This window comes from Chiloscyllium punctatum, chromosome 37 (genome assembly GCF_047496795.1).
Source record: "Chiloscyllium punctatum isolate Juve2018m chromosome 37, sChiPun1.3, whole genome shotgun sequence".
Classification (NCBI taxonomy): domain Eukaryota; kingdom Metazoa; phylum Chordata; class Chondrichthyes; order Orectolobiformes; family Hemiscylliidae; genus Chiloscyllium; species Chiloscyllium punctatum.
In genome coordinates this window covers 61,677,941-61,691,720 of record NC_092775.1, presented here as the reverse complement: position 1 = coordinate 61,691,720, position 13,780 = coordinate 61,677,941, and the positions used below count along the sequence as shown (strand labels likewise).

At 42.0% G+C, this 13,780-nt stretch overlaps 1 protein-coding gene across 1 annotated transcript in view; it reads left to right on the top strand.

Moving 5' to 3' along the window:
- LOC140463157 (cadherin-22-like) overlaps positions 1-13,780 on the top strand; it is an 852,306-nt gene that overhangs the window by 136,793 nt on the left and 701,733 nt on the right. Inside the window, exon 2 of the mRNA XM_072556924.1 lies at positions 3,414-3,818. Coding sequence (XP_072413025.1) covers positions 3,597-3,818 — 222 coding nt within the window. The 5' untranslated portion in view covers positions 3,414-3,596. The remainder of the gene's footprint in view (positions 1-3,413; positions 3,819-13,780) is intronic.

The following is a 13,780-nucleotide window of genomic DNA, read 5'->3' as shown; positions in this document are numbered from 1 at the left end:
CTATCAAAATTGTCTCCCTAGCAACACTGGGTGAACCTATACCACATGATTGCAGAGGTTCAAGGAGGCAGTTCACTACCACATTGTCCATCATAATTAGGAGTGGGTAATACATGCTAGTCTTGTCATCAAACCCACATGCAAGATTTAAAACAAAAAGAATTTTGAATATGTTTCTGTAGAGTTTATAACAATTGAAAACCTTTTTGTCGAATATTTGTATTAACATTGTTTGGGAACAATCCTATAAGGGGTATATTAAAGGAGTTACTGAGGGAGGAAAAGACAGGAGGTAGGGGGTTGTGGGTGGGGGGGAGGTTGCAGATGTGGGTGGGGGGAGTGGGGGAATGGCACCATGACGTACTACTGTGACTGAAGACTTGCTGGTGCATTGAAACGGGACTGCCTTCTGAATGAGGGACGAAAATACCACCACTGACCCACTCAAAATTCTTGAAACATTAAATTGCCGTGGAGCAGCTGATATCAGCAGGGATGTGTCCCCCACTGACTGTTTCAGGTAATAGAGCAGAAAATCCAACCATCCAAAATGTCCCAGCCAGAATGTAGGGATAATGGGCAAGGATTCAGTGGACTGGATGACTATGAATGCTCCATAATGGTTTGGATTCTATCATCACTATTCACTGTACCCATTAGTAATTTTGATCGAAAGCCATAGAACAAAATGTGCCTACCCCTCAAAGGTAGGTAGTATTGTAAGTTGTGTAGCTTCAAGTATCAAATTGTTACAGTCTGTGTGATACAGGCACAGTGCAGTTAGGAAGGGAAAGCAACCTCAAGAGTCTGCTGACTGGAGCTGATAACTGGACGGTGCCGAAAGCTGACCTCTAGGAACATCAGTTCATGAACTTTGCCGGATATTTCTCTCAGACACTCATTATAACATGTTTCACAGCAGCTAAGTACCCTCAGGTTGTGAAATCATACTGTAATGAATTTCCAATTACAATACATATGATATAAATGTAACAAGGTTGACAGCCAAGTTAAAGCAATCTCAGAACACAGCTCTGAGTAACTTGTGATATTTGACAAGAAGGGGGAGGATGAGTAATTGGAATCCTATTGAGTAAAACTGAACAGGTCTGTAAGCATTACATTTAAGATATGGAGATATGAAAATGTTCAGGATATTGCTGTTGCAAGAGCATTCAACAACAGAAATTGCCAAGACCATGAACTATTTTAGAACATGAGTCTACATAACGTGGCATTATAATTTCTTTCTGAGAAATTCAACATTTTGAAATGATGAAAGGAATTAATAATACTTGCACCAAACATACTGGACATTGTGGAAAAGGGTTAAATACCAAAGTCAAAAATTAGCAACTAGCAAGTTGAAAAGAAAGTTAGGCAGATTTTTTTACACTCTAAAGACAATGGAAAAGTGTGTTAATGAATACATTGTCATTGAATAAAAAGCAGAATCTCATGAAGGCACTTAAGAGGTCATTGGCAGGCCTTTCTTGAGAGCAAAGATTATAGACACAGTAGTCTCACCTGCCAAGAAACATTGTATTAACTAGCAATTCCAGTGGGGAGACAATGGCTGCTGTTGGTACCACACTCACTCATAGCCTGGGATTGTTCCTGGACCTCAGGCCAGAATGGTTTGATGGTTAGAGGAGAGTCGTGAGGTGGGGGTCATGTAGGAGGGCCATTAGCAGTTAGGACAGGGAGGGGTACTCAGGGGTCTCAGCCCATGCCCTGCAAAGCCTAGTCTCTCGATCAGATATAGAGTCCCTTTGAAAAAGATGCTCCACCAGCAGCACTGCAAGAGACAACAAGCAAATGTGTCAGGATCTGCTAGTCATAAGCCTGATGTGGCATACCTCCCTACACCCATCACCCTACCACTGGGTTCATGCCAATTAATGAGGTGAAAAGACCAGCCTTGGGGCTTCCTGTCAGAGACCTCTTAGGAATGGAAGCAGGATGGCACATGGGTCTCCATTCCCAACCCTCCCACTTTCCTAAATACCCCCAGCTTGTCACAGAAGAAGGTGGCTTTGAGCGACAATTGTTTGAAAGATGGGAGCTAGGAACAAGTACGAATGCCAATTGGGACTGATCTTAATGGATGCATTTTTCAGACTTTGTTGAATGATTCCATGTTTTAAAATTGCTCAATTCTTATCAGCATTATCTAAAATGGTACTTGTCACATAGGAAGATAGTCATGGTTATTGGAAATCATTTATCTCTACTCCAGTTCATCTCTGCAGGAGTTCATCAGGGTAATGTCCTGGGAGTTCAGCTACTACCTTCAGCTGCATCATCAATGACCTTTCCTCCAACAGAAGGTCAGAAATAGGGATGTTCACGAACAATTACACAATGTTCAGCACTGTTCATCACCCCTCAGCTACTGAAGTAGTCCATGTTTAAATGCAGCAAGATCTGGACAATATCCAGGCTTGGGCTGACAAGTGGCAAGTAACATTCATGCCATACACATCCCAATCATTGGCCACATCCAATAAGCAAGAATCTAACCAGTGATCCTTGTTGTTCAACGGCATCACCATTTCCCTCCATCTACATCCTAGAGGTTGCCATTGACAAGAAACAGGACTGGACTAGCCATTTAAACACAGTGGCCACAAAAGCAGGTCAGAGCCGAGGAAAGCCTACACAAACAACTCACCTCCTGACTCCCCCAAATCTGTCCACCCTCAACAAGGCATGAGCCAGTAGTATGATGGAAAATTCCCCGCTTGCCTGGATAGGTACAACCCCATCAACACTGGAAAAAGTTTGACAACATTCAGGACAAAGCAGCCCGCTTGATTGGCACCACATCCACAAGCATCCATTCTCTCCACCACTGATGCTCAGTAGCAGCAGTGTGTACTATGTGCAAGATGCACTATAGAAATTCACCAAAGATCCTCATACTGTGTCTTCCAAACCCACAACCACTTCCTCCCAAAAAGACAAGGCCAGCAGATATATGGAAACACTACTACTTGCAAGTTCCCCTCGAAGCCACTCATTATCCTGACTTGGAAATATATCACTGTTCATTCACTATCGCTGGGTGAAAATCCTGGAATTCCCTCCCTAATGGCATTGTGGGTCAACCTATAACATGGGAACTGCAGTGGTTTGAGAAGGCAGTTCACCACAACCTTCTCAACGGTAACAAGGGACAGGCAATAAATACTGGCCCAGCCAATTGATAGCCGCATCCCATGAATAAATAAGAAATTAAACTCGTAAAAGTCTTACAGTTTATAAGCATCAGTCAAAACATTGGGACACTACTTAGCTTCATTGCCAATTAAATACTTTTGTTGTTACTGTATTATAGATATGGATTGATTATTATTAGTGAACTGTAGTTCAGTTATTCCATCTTATGGTGTCTATTGTTATTTTTTCAGGTTCCCTGTTAAGCCTAAGGACAAGCAGCTTGAGAAGTGAAAGCTATCACTCAGAAATTCAGAGTCTGATTTTCAATTTGCACCAACGATTAATGAGACTTTTAAGGATCCACTTTCTGATGGGCACAGTGTGCAGCTATCGACTTACCTGAACACTTATTGGTTGACACACGACTGGGTAAAATGGTCAATCACGCTTCTCTGTGGCTCACGTCAGTGGTTTTGTGTGTTCTGTGTTACTGTGGAACCAACTCCACCCAGAAGAGTTTGCAACATCGAAAATGGAAGATGGAACAATCAAAAACAAGCTTAGTAACCCATCGGCGTGTAAAACGTGGCTGGGTGTGGAACCAGTTCTTCATTGTGGAGGAGTACACTGGAACAGAGCCACTCTATGTTGGAAAGGTGAGGTCAACCTGTAAGACTTCCTTTTGTTTTTCAAGTGATTGGTGCCAGTTGACATGAAGCTGCTGAATTTTACTTAAAAGCAGATACCTACCGATTTTTCTGCCATCTTTGAACCTTTTTGTAAAATTGTCGAACTGCACAAGTCAGAATAATCTCAACACGTGCTGCAAAATTAATAGTATTAGCTATTAATATTCACTGAAACTAATCATTTTCTTCACCATTTTTAATTGCAAGTTCTGGATTGCTTGTCCAGTGACACTGATTACAAATTGCACCCCCTCCCCATGTAAAACGGAGTTATTTTCAGTATTTTTTTCTGTCCAGTCCAGTTGAAAAATGACAAGACTGGGTCCAAACTCTTTAATCTCACCTCTGAATAGAGAGGATGATTACTGAGTTAGGTGTAAAATTGACATTTTACCCAATCACTCGGGTTCCCCACAGAGTGAGAAAATGACTCCTGAGCCATGTTACAAAAGGATAGTTGGATCCACTAATTGCTCAGGATGGTGGAGAGAATGAAACACTTCTCTTGTTACCATAAGTGCAGTGAGCTCTACATAGATCGGAGTTTGATCTAAGGTACAATATCACATCAGATAATTCTTCAACCAGGGACAAGGGGAATCAATGAAAATCTCCATTTAAAATATCATTTCAGACCAACATCATTGACCTTTCAAACAAAGGCCAGGAGTGCTTCTTTCTCAATAAACAAAACTTAATTTGATATTGGAGCTTGAAGCTCTGCTGTGAGATTATCATAATTACAGACAAGGATGGAGAATTTAACATACAGCAGCTCGCAAGAGAAAATTGTTTTAGTTAGCAGAAAGAACAGAAGATGGTGGCAAAATTAAACAGTATGTCTAGGATTAAGAAAGCCAGAAGATGCATGTAGTCACAACTTGATATATCACGTATCAGGCAGCACACTGAAGGAGATCATTTGTTGTGTTAGATTTTCCAAACATGACCTTTCAGCAATAGAACTCAGAAACTACAATAGTTAGGAATCAAGACTATATGATGTCCTGGCTATATCACTGAGAATATGTCAGTGAGTTACATAACACCAAACTGTAAGCCTGCTTCAGCTCATCTGCTGCTGTAACCCTTTTGTTAGCTCCTACGCAACTATTCCAATGTATTTCCAGCTGATCTTCCCACCCTCTGTCAAGCTGCTGCCATCCAGTACTCAGCTGCCTTTTGTTACGACAGGTCCCTGGGCAAAGTTCCCCAATTTGTTACTGTTTCAAATGAATTACCCCAACTTGTTAAGCTTCTGGAGGAGGACGAATGAACTCTCCTTCTTTAGTCATCTTCTCCCTCAGCTGGCTTTAGCAACATTAATTTAAGATAGATCCCCTGTGGATACATTTCTCTGACCCAAATGAACTTGGAGTCAATTGAACTAGGCTTCCTTGAATCAACATAAACAGAAAGTTTATCAATTGCTTAAATTGAAAATAATTAGTGATGCAATACACATGCACAAAGATTAAAAATAAGAGGAAAATATATAAAGATAAAACTGAAAAGAAAGCAGATATACCAATTAGACTTTGAATTGTTTGGAAAGAGCGAATCATTGAATAGTTGCAGGAATCATACCAGTGGCTTTAAGGTTGGTAGTTGAATTAGTTTTTTTTGAGATTCCAGGTTTTGCAGTTTGATTGAAGTACCTTTCTCCAGAATTCTTTCTGAACTGGCTTCCAGCTTCAGAGTGAGAAAAGGTCTTCCTTCACCTACAAAACCGAGGAAACAGGAAATAGTTCCTTGACTGTGACTTTCGCTGCATGCTAATGCTGAAACCCAGGTGGGTACACACAAGAGATCCTACTTGCCTACTCCAGTAGAGTTGAAACTGACTTTTTAACTTTTTCTATATATACTGGATGGTAAAATTGCAAGAGGTTTTTTTTTCTGCAGAGGAGGGCGAGATGGTCAGGCTTCACACACCTCTTCTTGTTCAGCATCTCTCTGTTTGAGGTTTCCCTGACATTTTGGGAGCAATAACATTACTGAAAACAAAAACAATGCTAGCTTGCTCTCTGCCCACAGTTGCTGCCTGACCCATTATGATTTCTAGCACTTTTTCTTCCCTGACAATGTAGATGTGTGATGCTCCATGGGCTTCAACCAGAACTTTACAAGCCGTCATGAATTTAAATATGCATTTTTCCCATTGCAGCCTTCCTTTAAAAGCAACACAGTTTGGAATTTTAAGTGAAAAAATATCTATAAATTATTTGGAGTTTTGATATCATATCATGACATCCATATTTTTACTCACACAAAGTCCTGTTCACTGAATCACACCAGGACTTGCTGACACACATTAGCTCCCAGATGAACAATGCCTCAAGTTTTGAAATGCTCATTCCTGTAGGGCCTAGCCATTATCTCTGTGATCCCCTCTATCATGACAACCCTAAATAATACCTGCAGTCCTTTTATTCTGGCCTTTTGATCATCTCAGATTTCAATCATTCCACAATTGGTGACAGTCTTCAACTGATTCGAGCACCAAAATATCCTTTTCTAAACTTTTTTTCACATATTTATCTCACGTTGCTTAAAATCTACATCTTCAACAAAGCTATAGATCACCCAGTGACTCAGGGTCATATTGAGTTTTGCAATGCTCCTGTGAAACATGCTGCAAAGTTTCATGAAATGAAACATATTGAGTCCTGATTGCTGTATCATCATTATGATAACATTATGAATTATTTATCTGTTGTGGTTAACCACATGTGGGAGGAGGACATTGCTAGGGTCTTTACCTGAACATAAATAACTTGTCGACATTGAGGGAGGCTTGAGTTAGGTCATAATGTTTCACTGTGTGAATAGGCTGCAGCTTCATTCGCAACTGGAGTTTAGCAAATATTGCGTTGTTGCTAACGCAGCATCACATTCATCAAAACTAATTGAAAGTGAACCTCAATGATGTAGAATGCTTGGGGCAAGAGAAGATACCAAAGGATGTTTGGACATCTTACATTGATTCAGCCCTTAGTGATTATGGTGAAAGTTTCCTGGCTGTGATGAATACTGAGCTTTGAAAATGGAAATTAGTTTTGGAAATGTTCGTACAACTCCCAGTAGCACACAGCCTGGAGCCTGATACACTTTGATCATAATAGATTTCTTCTACAGCCTGGAGTTGGAGAGTGTTGTGATTTGAAAACCACACTGTTTCAAAACCACAGTGCCTTCAGCCTGCACCACTTCTTTCAAGCTAATATTAAATTTTGCAATTTCTTCGGTTCTGAATCTGTCGGGTTCTTGACCAGTCAGATGACCTCTGACTGAAGTTTCCCATCCTCTCACCATTCCTGAGGCCAGACCTGAAAACATGTTTCACTCTCTTGGGGAGGGTAAGGGAAAAGAGGGGATCTGTGGAAAGTCGCATCTGTTTTAGCTGTGGCCATGACGCTCTGGAGTAATGTGCTGGAAATTAAACCCTACTATTCCTGGAGTCACAGAAGAGAGTCATACAGCGCAGAAACAGACCTTTCGGTCCAACTCGTCCGCACTGACCAAACATCCCAATCTGACCTAGTCCTATTTGCCAGCATTTGACCCATATCCACCTAAGGAGAAAGTGAGGACTGCAGATGCTGGAGATCAGAGCTGAAAATGTGTTGCTGGAAAAGCGCAGCAGGTCAGGTAGTAACCAAGGAACAGGAGAATCGACGTTTCAGGCATGAGCCCTTCTTCATTCACCCATCCAGATGCCTTTTAGATGTTGTAATTGTAAGAAACCTGCCTACATTGCTTCTTCTAGCAGCTCATTCCATATACAAAACACCCTGCAGTCATCCTTGAGGTCCTTTTCATATCTTTCCCCTCTCACTTTAAACTTGGGCCCTCAAGTTCTGGACACTCCCAACCAAGAAAAAAGACCTTGTCTATTTACACTATCCATGCCCTTCATGATTTTATTAACTTCCATAAAGTCACTCCTCAGTCTTTGGCCCCCCTTCGTAGAAAAGCCCCAACCTATTCAACCTCACCCTGTATCTCCAAGCCTGTACTCCTGGCAATATTTTTGTAAATCTTTTCTGCACCCTTTCAAGTTTAACAATATCTTTCCTATCGTAGGCAGATCAGAATTGAAGGCTGTATCCTAAAAATGGCCTCACCAATGTCCTGTACAGCCAAAACTTGATGCCCCAAATCCTATGCTCGATGTTATGATCAATGAAAGCAAACATATCAAATGCTTTCTTCATTTTCCTGTTTACCTCTGATGCCACTTTCAAGGAAGTATGTATCTGCACCCCTGGGTCTCTTTGTTTGGCAACACTCCCCAGAGCCCTACATTGACTTGTATAAGTCCTGCCCTGGTTTGCCTTACCAAAATGCAACACCTCACATTTATCTAAGTAAATTGCACCATGGTGGCTCAGTGGTTCGCACTGCTGCCTCACAGTGCCAGGGACCCGGCTTTGATTCCAAACTTGGGTGACTGTCTGTGTGGAGTTTACACATTCTCCCCGTGTTGGCACGGGTTTCCCATGGGTGCTCCGGTTTCCTCCCACGGTCCAAAGATGTGCAGCTTAGGTGAATTGGCCATGCTAAATTCCCCATAGTGTTCAGGGATGTGCAGGTTATGTGCATTAGTTAGGGGTAAATGTAGAGTAAGAGGGTAGGGAATTGGGTCTGGGTGGCTACTCTTCAGAGGATCGGTATGGACTTGTCGAGTGAAATGACCAGTTTCCACACTGTAAGGATTCTATGATTAAAACTCCGTCTGCTACTCCTCGGCCCATTGGCCCATCTGATCAAGGTCCCGTTGTATCTGAGATAATCTTCTCCACTATCCACTTCAACACATATTTTGGTGTCATCTGCAAACTTACTAATCATACCTCCTATATTCACATTCAAATCATTGATATAAATCATGAGAAGCAGTGAACTCAGTATTGATTCTTTGGGCACACTGCTGGTCATAGGTCTTCGGCCCAAAAAGCAATCCTCTACCATCATCTTTTGTCTCCTACCTTCAAGCCAATTTTGTATCCACTGTGGGGGCACCCCCTGGATTCCATGTGATCTAACCTTATTAATCATTTTACTATGCGGAATCTTTCTTTGTTGAAGTCCATATAGACAATTTCCCACATACAAAACCATGTTGACTATCCTAAATAAGTCCTTTCTGTCTCAAATACATGTAAATCTTGTCCCTCAGAAACCCCTCCAACAACCTACCAATCATTGACATAAGGCTCACCAGTCTATAGTTCCCTGCCTTTTCCTTACAGCCTTTCTTAAATAATGGCATCTTATTAGCCAACCTCCAGTCTTCCAGCACCTAACCCGTGGCTGTCAATGATACAAATATCTCAGCAAGGGGCACAGCAATCTCTTCACTTGCTTCCCACAAAGTTCAAGGAAACACCTGATCACGTTCCAAGATTTATCTACCTTTGTGCATGACAAGACCTCCAGCACCTCATTTTCTGTAGCATTGACTGTTTTCAAGACATTACTATTTATTTAAGGAGAAAGTGAGGACCGCAGATGCTGGAGATCAGAGCTGAAAAATGTAGTGCTGGAAAAGCGCAGCAGGTCAGGCAGCATCCAAGGAGCAAAGCAAGGAGCATCCTGAAGAAAGGCTTATGCCCAAAATGTCGATTCTCCTGCTCCTTGGATGCTGCCTGACCTGCCGCGCTTTTCCAGCAACACATTTTTCATACTATTTATTTCCCCAAGTTCCTGATCTTCCATGTTCTCTGCAATGCAAATAGTGGTACAAAATACTTATTGGTATCTCACATATATCTTGTGGTTCCACACATGGACAGCCATATTGATTTTTAAGGGGCCCTATTCTCTCCCTAGTTACTCCTTTGCCCTTAATGTACTTCTAGAATCTCTTTGGATTCTCCTATTCCTATTTGTCAAAGAAATCTTGTGTCCGCTTTTAGCCCTCTTTATTTCCCTCTTAAATATAGTCCTATTACCCAAAGTCTATGAGAAGATTTGTAGCTCAGGTGCTCGTTGTTGTGGTTCTGGTCGCCGAGCTGGGAATTTGTGTTGCAGACATTTCGTCCCCTGTCTGGGTGACATCCTCAGTGCTTGGGGGCCTCCTGTGAAGCGCTTCTGTGATCTTTCCTCCGGCATTTGTAGTGGTTTGAATCTGCCGCTTCCGGTTGTCAGTTCCAGCTGTCCACTGCAGTGGCTGTTATATTGGCTCCAGTTCGATGTGCTTGTTGATTGAGTCTGTGGATGAGTGCCATGCCTCTAGGAATTCCCCTGTCTGTTCTCTGTTTGGCTTGCCCTATAATAGTAGTGTTGTCCCAGTCAAATTCATGTTGCTTGTCATCTGTGTGTGTGGCTACTAAGGATAGCTGGTCGTGTCGTTTCGTGGCTAGTTGGTGTTCATGAATGTGGATCGTTACCTGTCTTCCTGTTTGTCCTATGTAGTGTTTTGTGCAGTCCTTGCATGGGATTTTGTACACTACATTGGTTTTGCTCATGCTGGAAATCGGGTCCTTCATTCTGGTGAGTTGTTGTCTGAGAGTTCTCTATAGGTGTTCTCTGTAACGGAGAATTCACCACAAAGGTATACAGGAAAGCCACACACACAGACCAAGTCCTGAACTATGAAAGCAACCACCACAACACACACAAAAGAAGTTGCATCAAGACACTGTTCAAAAGGGCCACAACACACTGCAGTACACCAGAACTGCAAAAAGAGGAAGAAAAACACCTACACAATGTATTCGCCAAAAACGGATACCCTTGCAATTTCATCAACAGATGCCTAAGGGAAAGACAATGGAGTGAGGACATGCCACAACCTAAATGACTAGCCACACTACCATACATCAAGAGCATTTCCGAACTGACAGCCAGACTACTACTCCAAAACAGGGTCATTTTTGTTGACTTTGAATATTAGGGTTATTTCTTTCAGCATTTCAAAACATGCTTTTTCTGTATACAGAAAGAGATTTTCAGAACATTAAAGAAAGCAACTTTACATAGAAAGGAAGAGAAAAAGATGAATTTTGGAAGTCCCCTTGCTTCTCTATCTGTGTCCTTCTCCTGCCATGATTAAACTGACCAATTAGAAACTTGATCCTACGCTGAGCTCTCCAGAACCTGCAAGGAATGGTGCCAATATGCTTGGACATCTCCAGGCCTACAACATCTCCAAAACATAACAGTGTTTCCTAGCCAGCATTTAGCTCCATCTACTTTTCCAAGGAGTAGATAATTCATTGTATCTTTTTCCCCTTGTTAGTAGCAACCATTTTTCTCATTTTCAATTTGCTGTCCAAAAAAAGGGCATCTTTTATATAACTCAATCCTGTAAATAAATGAAAAACCATTATAAACTTGTTTTAATACAAGTTATATGGCACATAGACAATATGGAGGTGATGGCCTCGTGATATTATCAGTAGACTATTAATTCAGAGACCAAGGTAATGTTCTGAGTTCAAATCTCACCGTAGGAGATGACAAAATCTGAACTGAATGTTTAAAAATCTGGAAAAAGGAAACTGTTCTTCTTATGTGGTCTGACTGCAGACCCACAGCAAAGTGGTTGACTCTTAAGTGCCCTCTGAAATGGCCTAGCAAGTTGTTTACCTGTATCAGGGAAAAAAAGATCAAAACTGGGTGGTTCACTGGGTATTGACCTAGGTGCCAGAAATGACAATGGCCAAAAAATCCCCATCAATCCTGCAAAGTCCACCTTACTAATATCTGGAGCAAGTGCCAAAATTATCACATATTTTTGTTCTGTATGGTTGTGGTCTGTTAGAACAACTTCTTCACATACTTTCCTCACTGCCTCAGCGACATTTGGGAAATATGTTTGGGTCCAATTTGCCCTGTTTTGCGGAGTCAGTGCCGTCTGATCCAGGTTACCAAAGACTCCTATGAACTGTGACCAATGAAGTTGGATGCTTTCCATTTTGTTGACTACACCTATTTAGTCCCTCCCACAATATTTACTCTCTACAAAGCCCTATCCATATAAGAAAGGATATTACCCATAATGATCCATGTGTTTGAGCCAGGACATTGGAATCTCATCCCTCCCTGGTGTAGAGCTGGCTTTCTTCCGCAAAGGTGGGTGTTGTAGGTCAGGGTGGATCTTCTTCTGGATCTCCTTGAGTTGCTGGACGGTCTCCTTCCATGGGTCTTCACTGAGGGGGTGACTTCCAAGTTTATGATTTTATTCCCCTCACCTAGACCTTCCCAAATGTTCTGTGGCCTTTGGCCCAAACCTGTGTGACATCTTTGACCTTTGCTGTTCTCTATAGGTTATCACTATTCGATGCTGTTTAATTTAGTTTGGTCAATTTTCTGTTTGGCTTGATTTCTCTGGACATGAATAATTTAGGATGTCCAATCTTGGGCCTGTGGTGGCTTGACCACAGCAGTGTCACTACTGATCGAGCTGGTCGGGCCTCAAAGAAAATAACTGCTGGACTGGGTTTGCCGCAGATGGGATACCACAAGGTTCAGTGCTGGGACCACAGCTGTTTCCAATATACATTAATGATATAGATGAAGGTATTAAAAGTAATATTAGCAAATTTGCTGGTGACACAAAACTGGGTGGCAGGGTGAAATATGAGGACGATGTTATGAGAATTCAGGGTAACTTGGACAGGCTAGGTGAGTGGACAGATACCTGGCAGATACTGTTTAATGTGGATAAATGCATGGGTATCCACTTTTGTGGCAAGAACAGGAAGGCAGATTACTATCTAAATGGAGTCAAGTTAGGTAAAGGGGAAGTATAACGAGATCTAGATGTTCTTGTGCATCAGTCAATGAAAGCAAGCGTGCAGGTACAGCAGGCAGTGAAGAAAGCTAATGGTATGCTGGCCTTCATAACAAGAGGAAAGGAGCAAAGAGGTCCTTCTGCAGCTGTACAGGGCCCTGGTGAGACCGCACCTGGCGTATTGTGTGCAGTTTTGGTCTCCAAATTTGTGGAAGGACATTCTGGCTATTCAGGGACTGCAGCGTAGTTTCACGAGATCAATTCCTGGAATGGCAGGTCTATCATATGTAGAAAGATTGGAGCAACTGGACTTGTATACACTTACCTTTCAAAGGATGAGAGGCAATCTGATTGAGACGTATAAGATTATGAAAGGATTGGACGTTCTGGAGGCAGGAAGCATGTTTCTGCTGATGGGTGAGTCCTGAACCAGAGGACATAATTTAAAAATAAGGGGTAGGCCATTTAGAATAGAGTTGAGGAGAATCTTCTTCACCCAGAGTGGTGGATATATGGAATGCTCTGCCCCAGAAGGCAGTGGAGGCCAAGTCTCTGGATACTTTCAAAAAAGAGATGGATAGTGTTCTTAAAGATAGTGGAATCAAGGGTTATCGGGATAAGGCAGGAACAGAATATTGATTGTAGATGATCAGCCATGATCGTAATGAAAGGTGGTGCAGAATGAATGGGCCGAATAGCCTACTCCTGCAGCTATTGTCTATTGTCTATTGTAAAGGAACCATCAAGACAGAAAGACGTACTTGATAACATCCTTAGCAATTTACCTGCTACAGATGCCTCTGTCCATGACAGTATCGGAAAGAGTATCCACTGCACAGTCCTTGTGGCGATAAAGTCCCACCTTCAGATTGAGAATACTCTCCATTATGTTGTGTGGTACTATCACTGTGCTAAATGGGACAGACTACAAACAGATTGAGCAACTCAAAACTGGGCATCCATTAGCTGCAGCAGAATTGCACTCCAACACAATCTATGACCTCATAATCTGTTATACCTCCAATTCTATCACTACCATCAACTCTGGTGCTGCACCCTTAGCCATAATGTTCCAGTTCTACTATAACTCTGGTATCCACCCGACAATGTGGAAAATGAGCTGGACACAAAAGCAAGACAAATCCAACCTGATCAATTACCGCCCCATCAGTCTACACTCGATCAT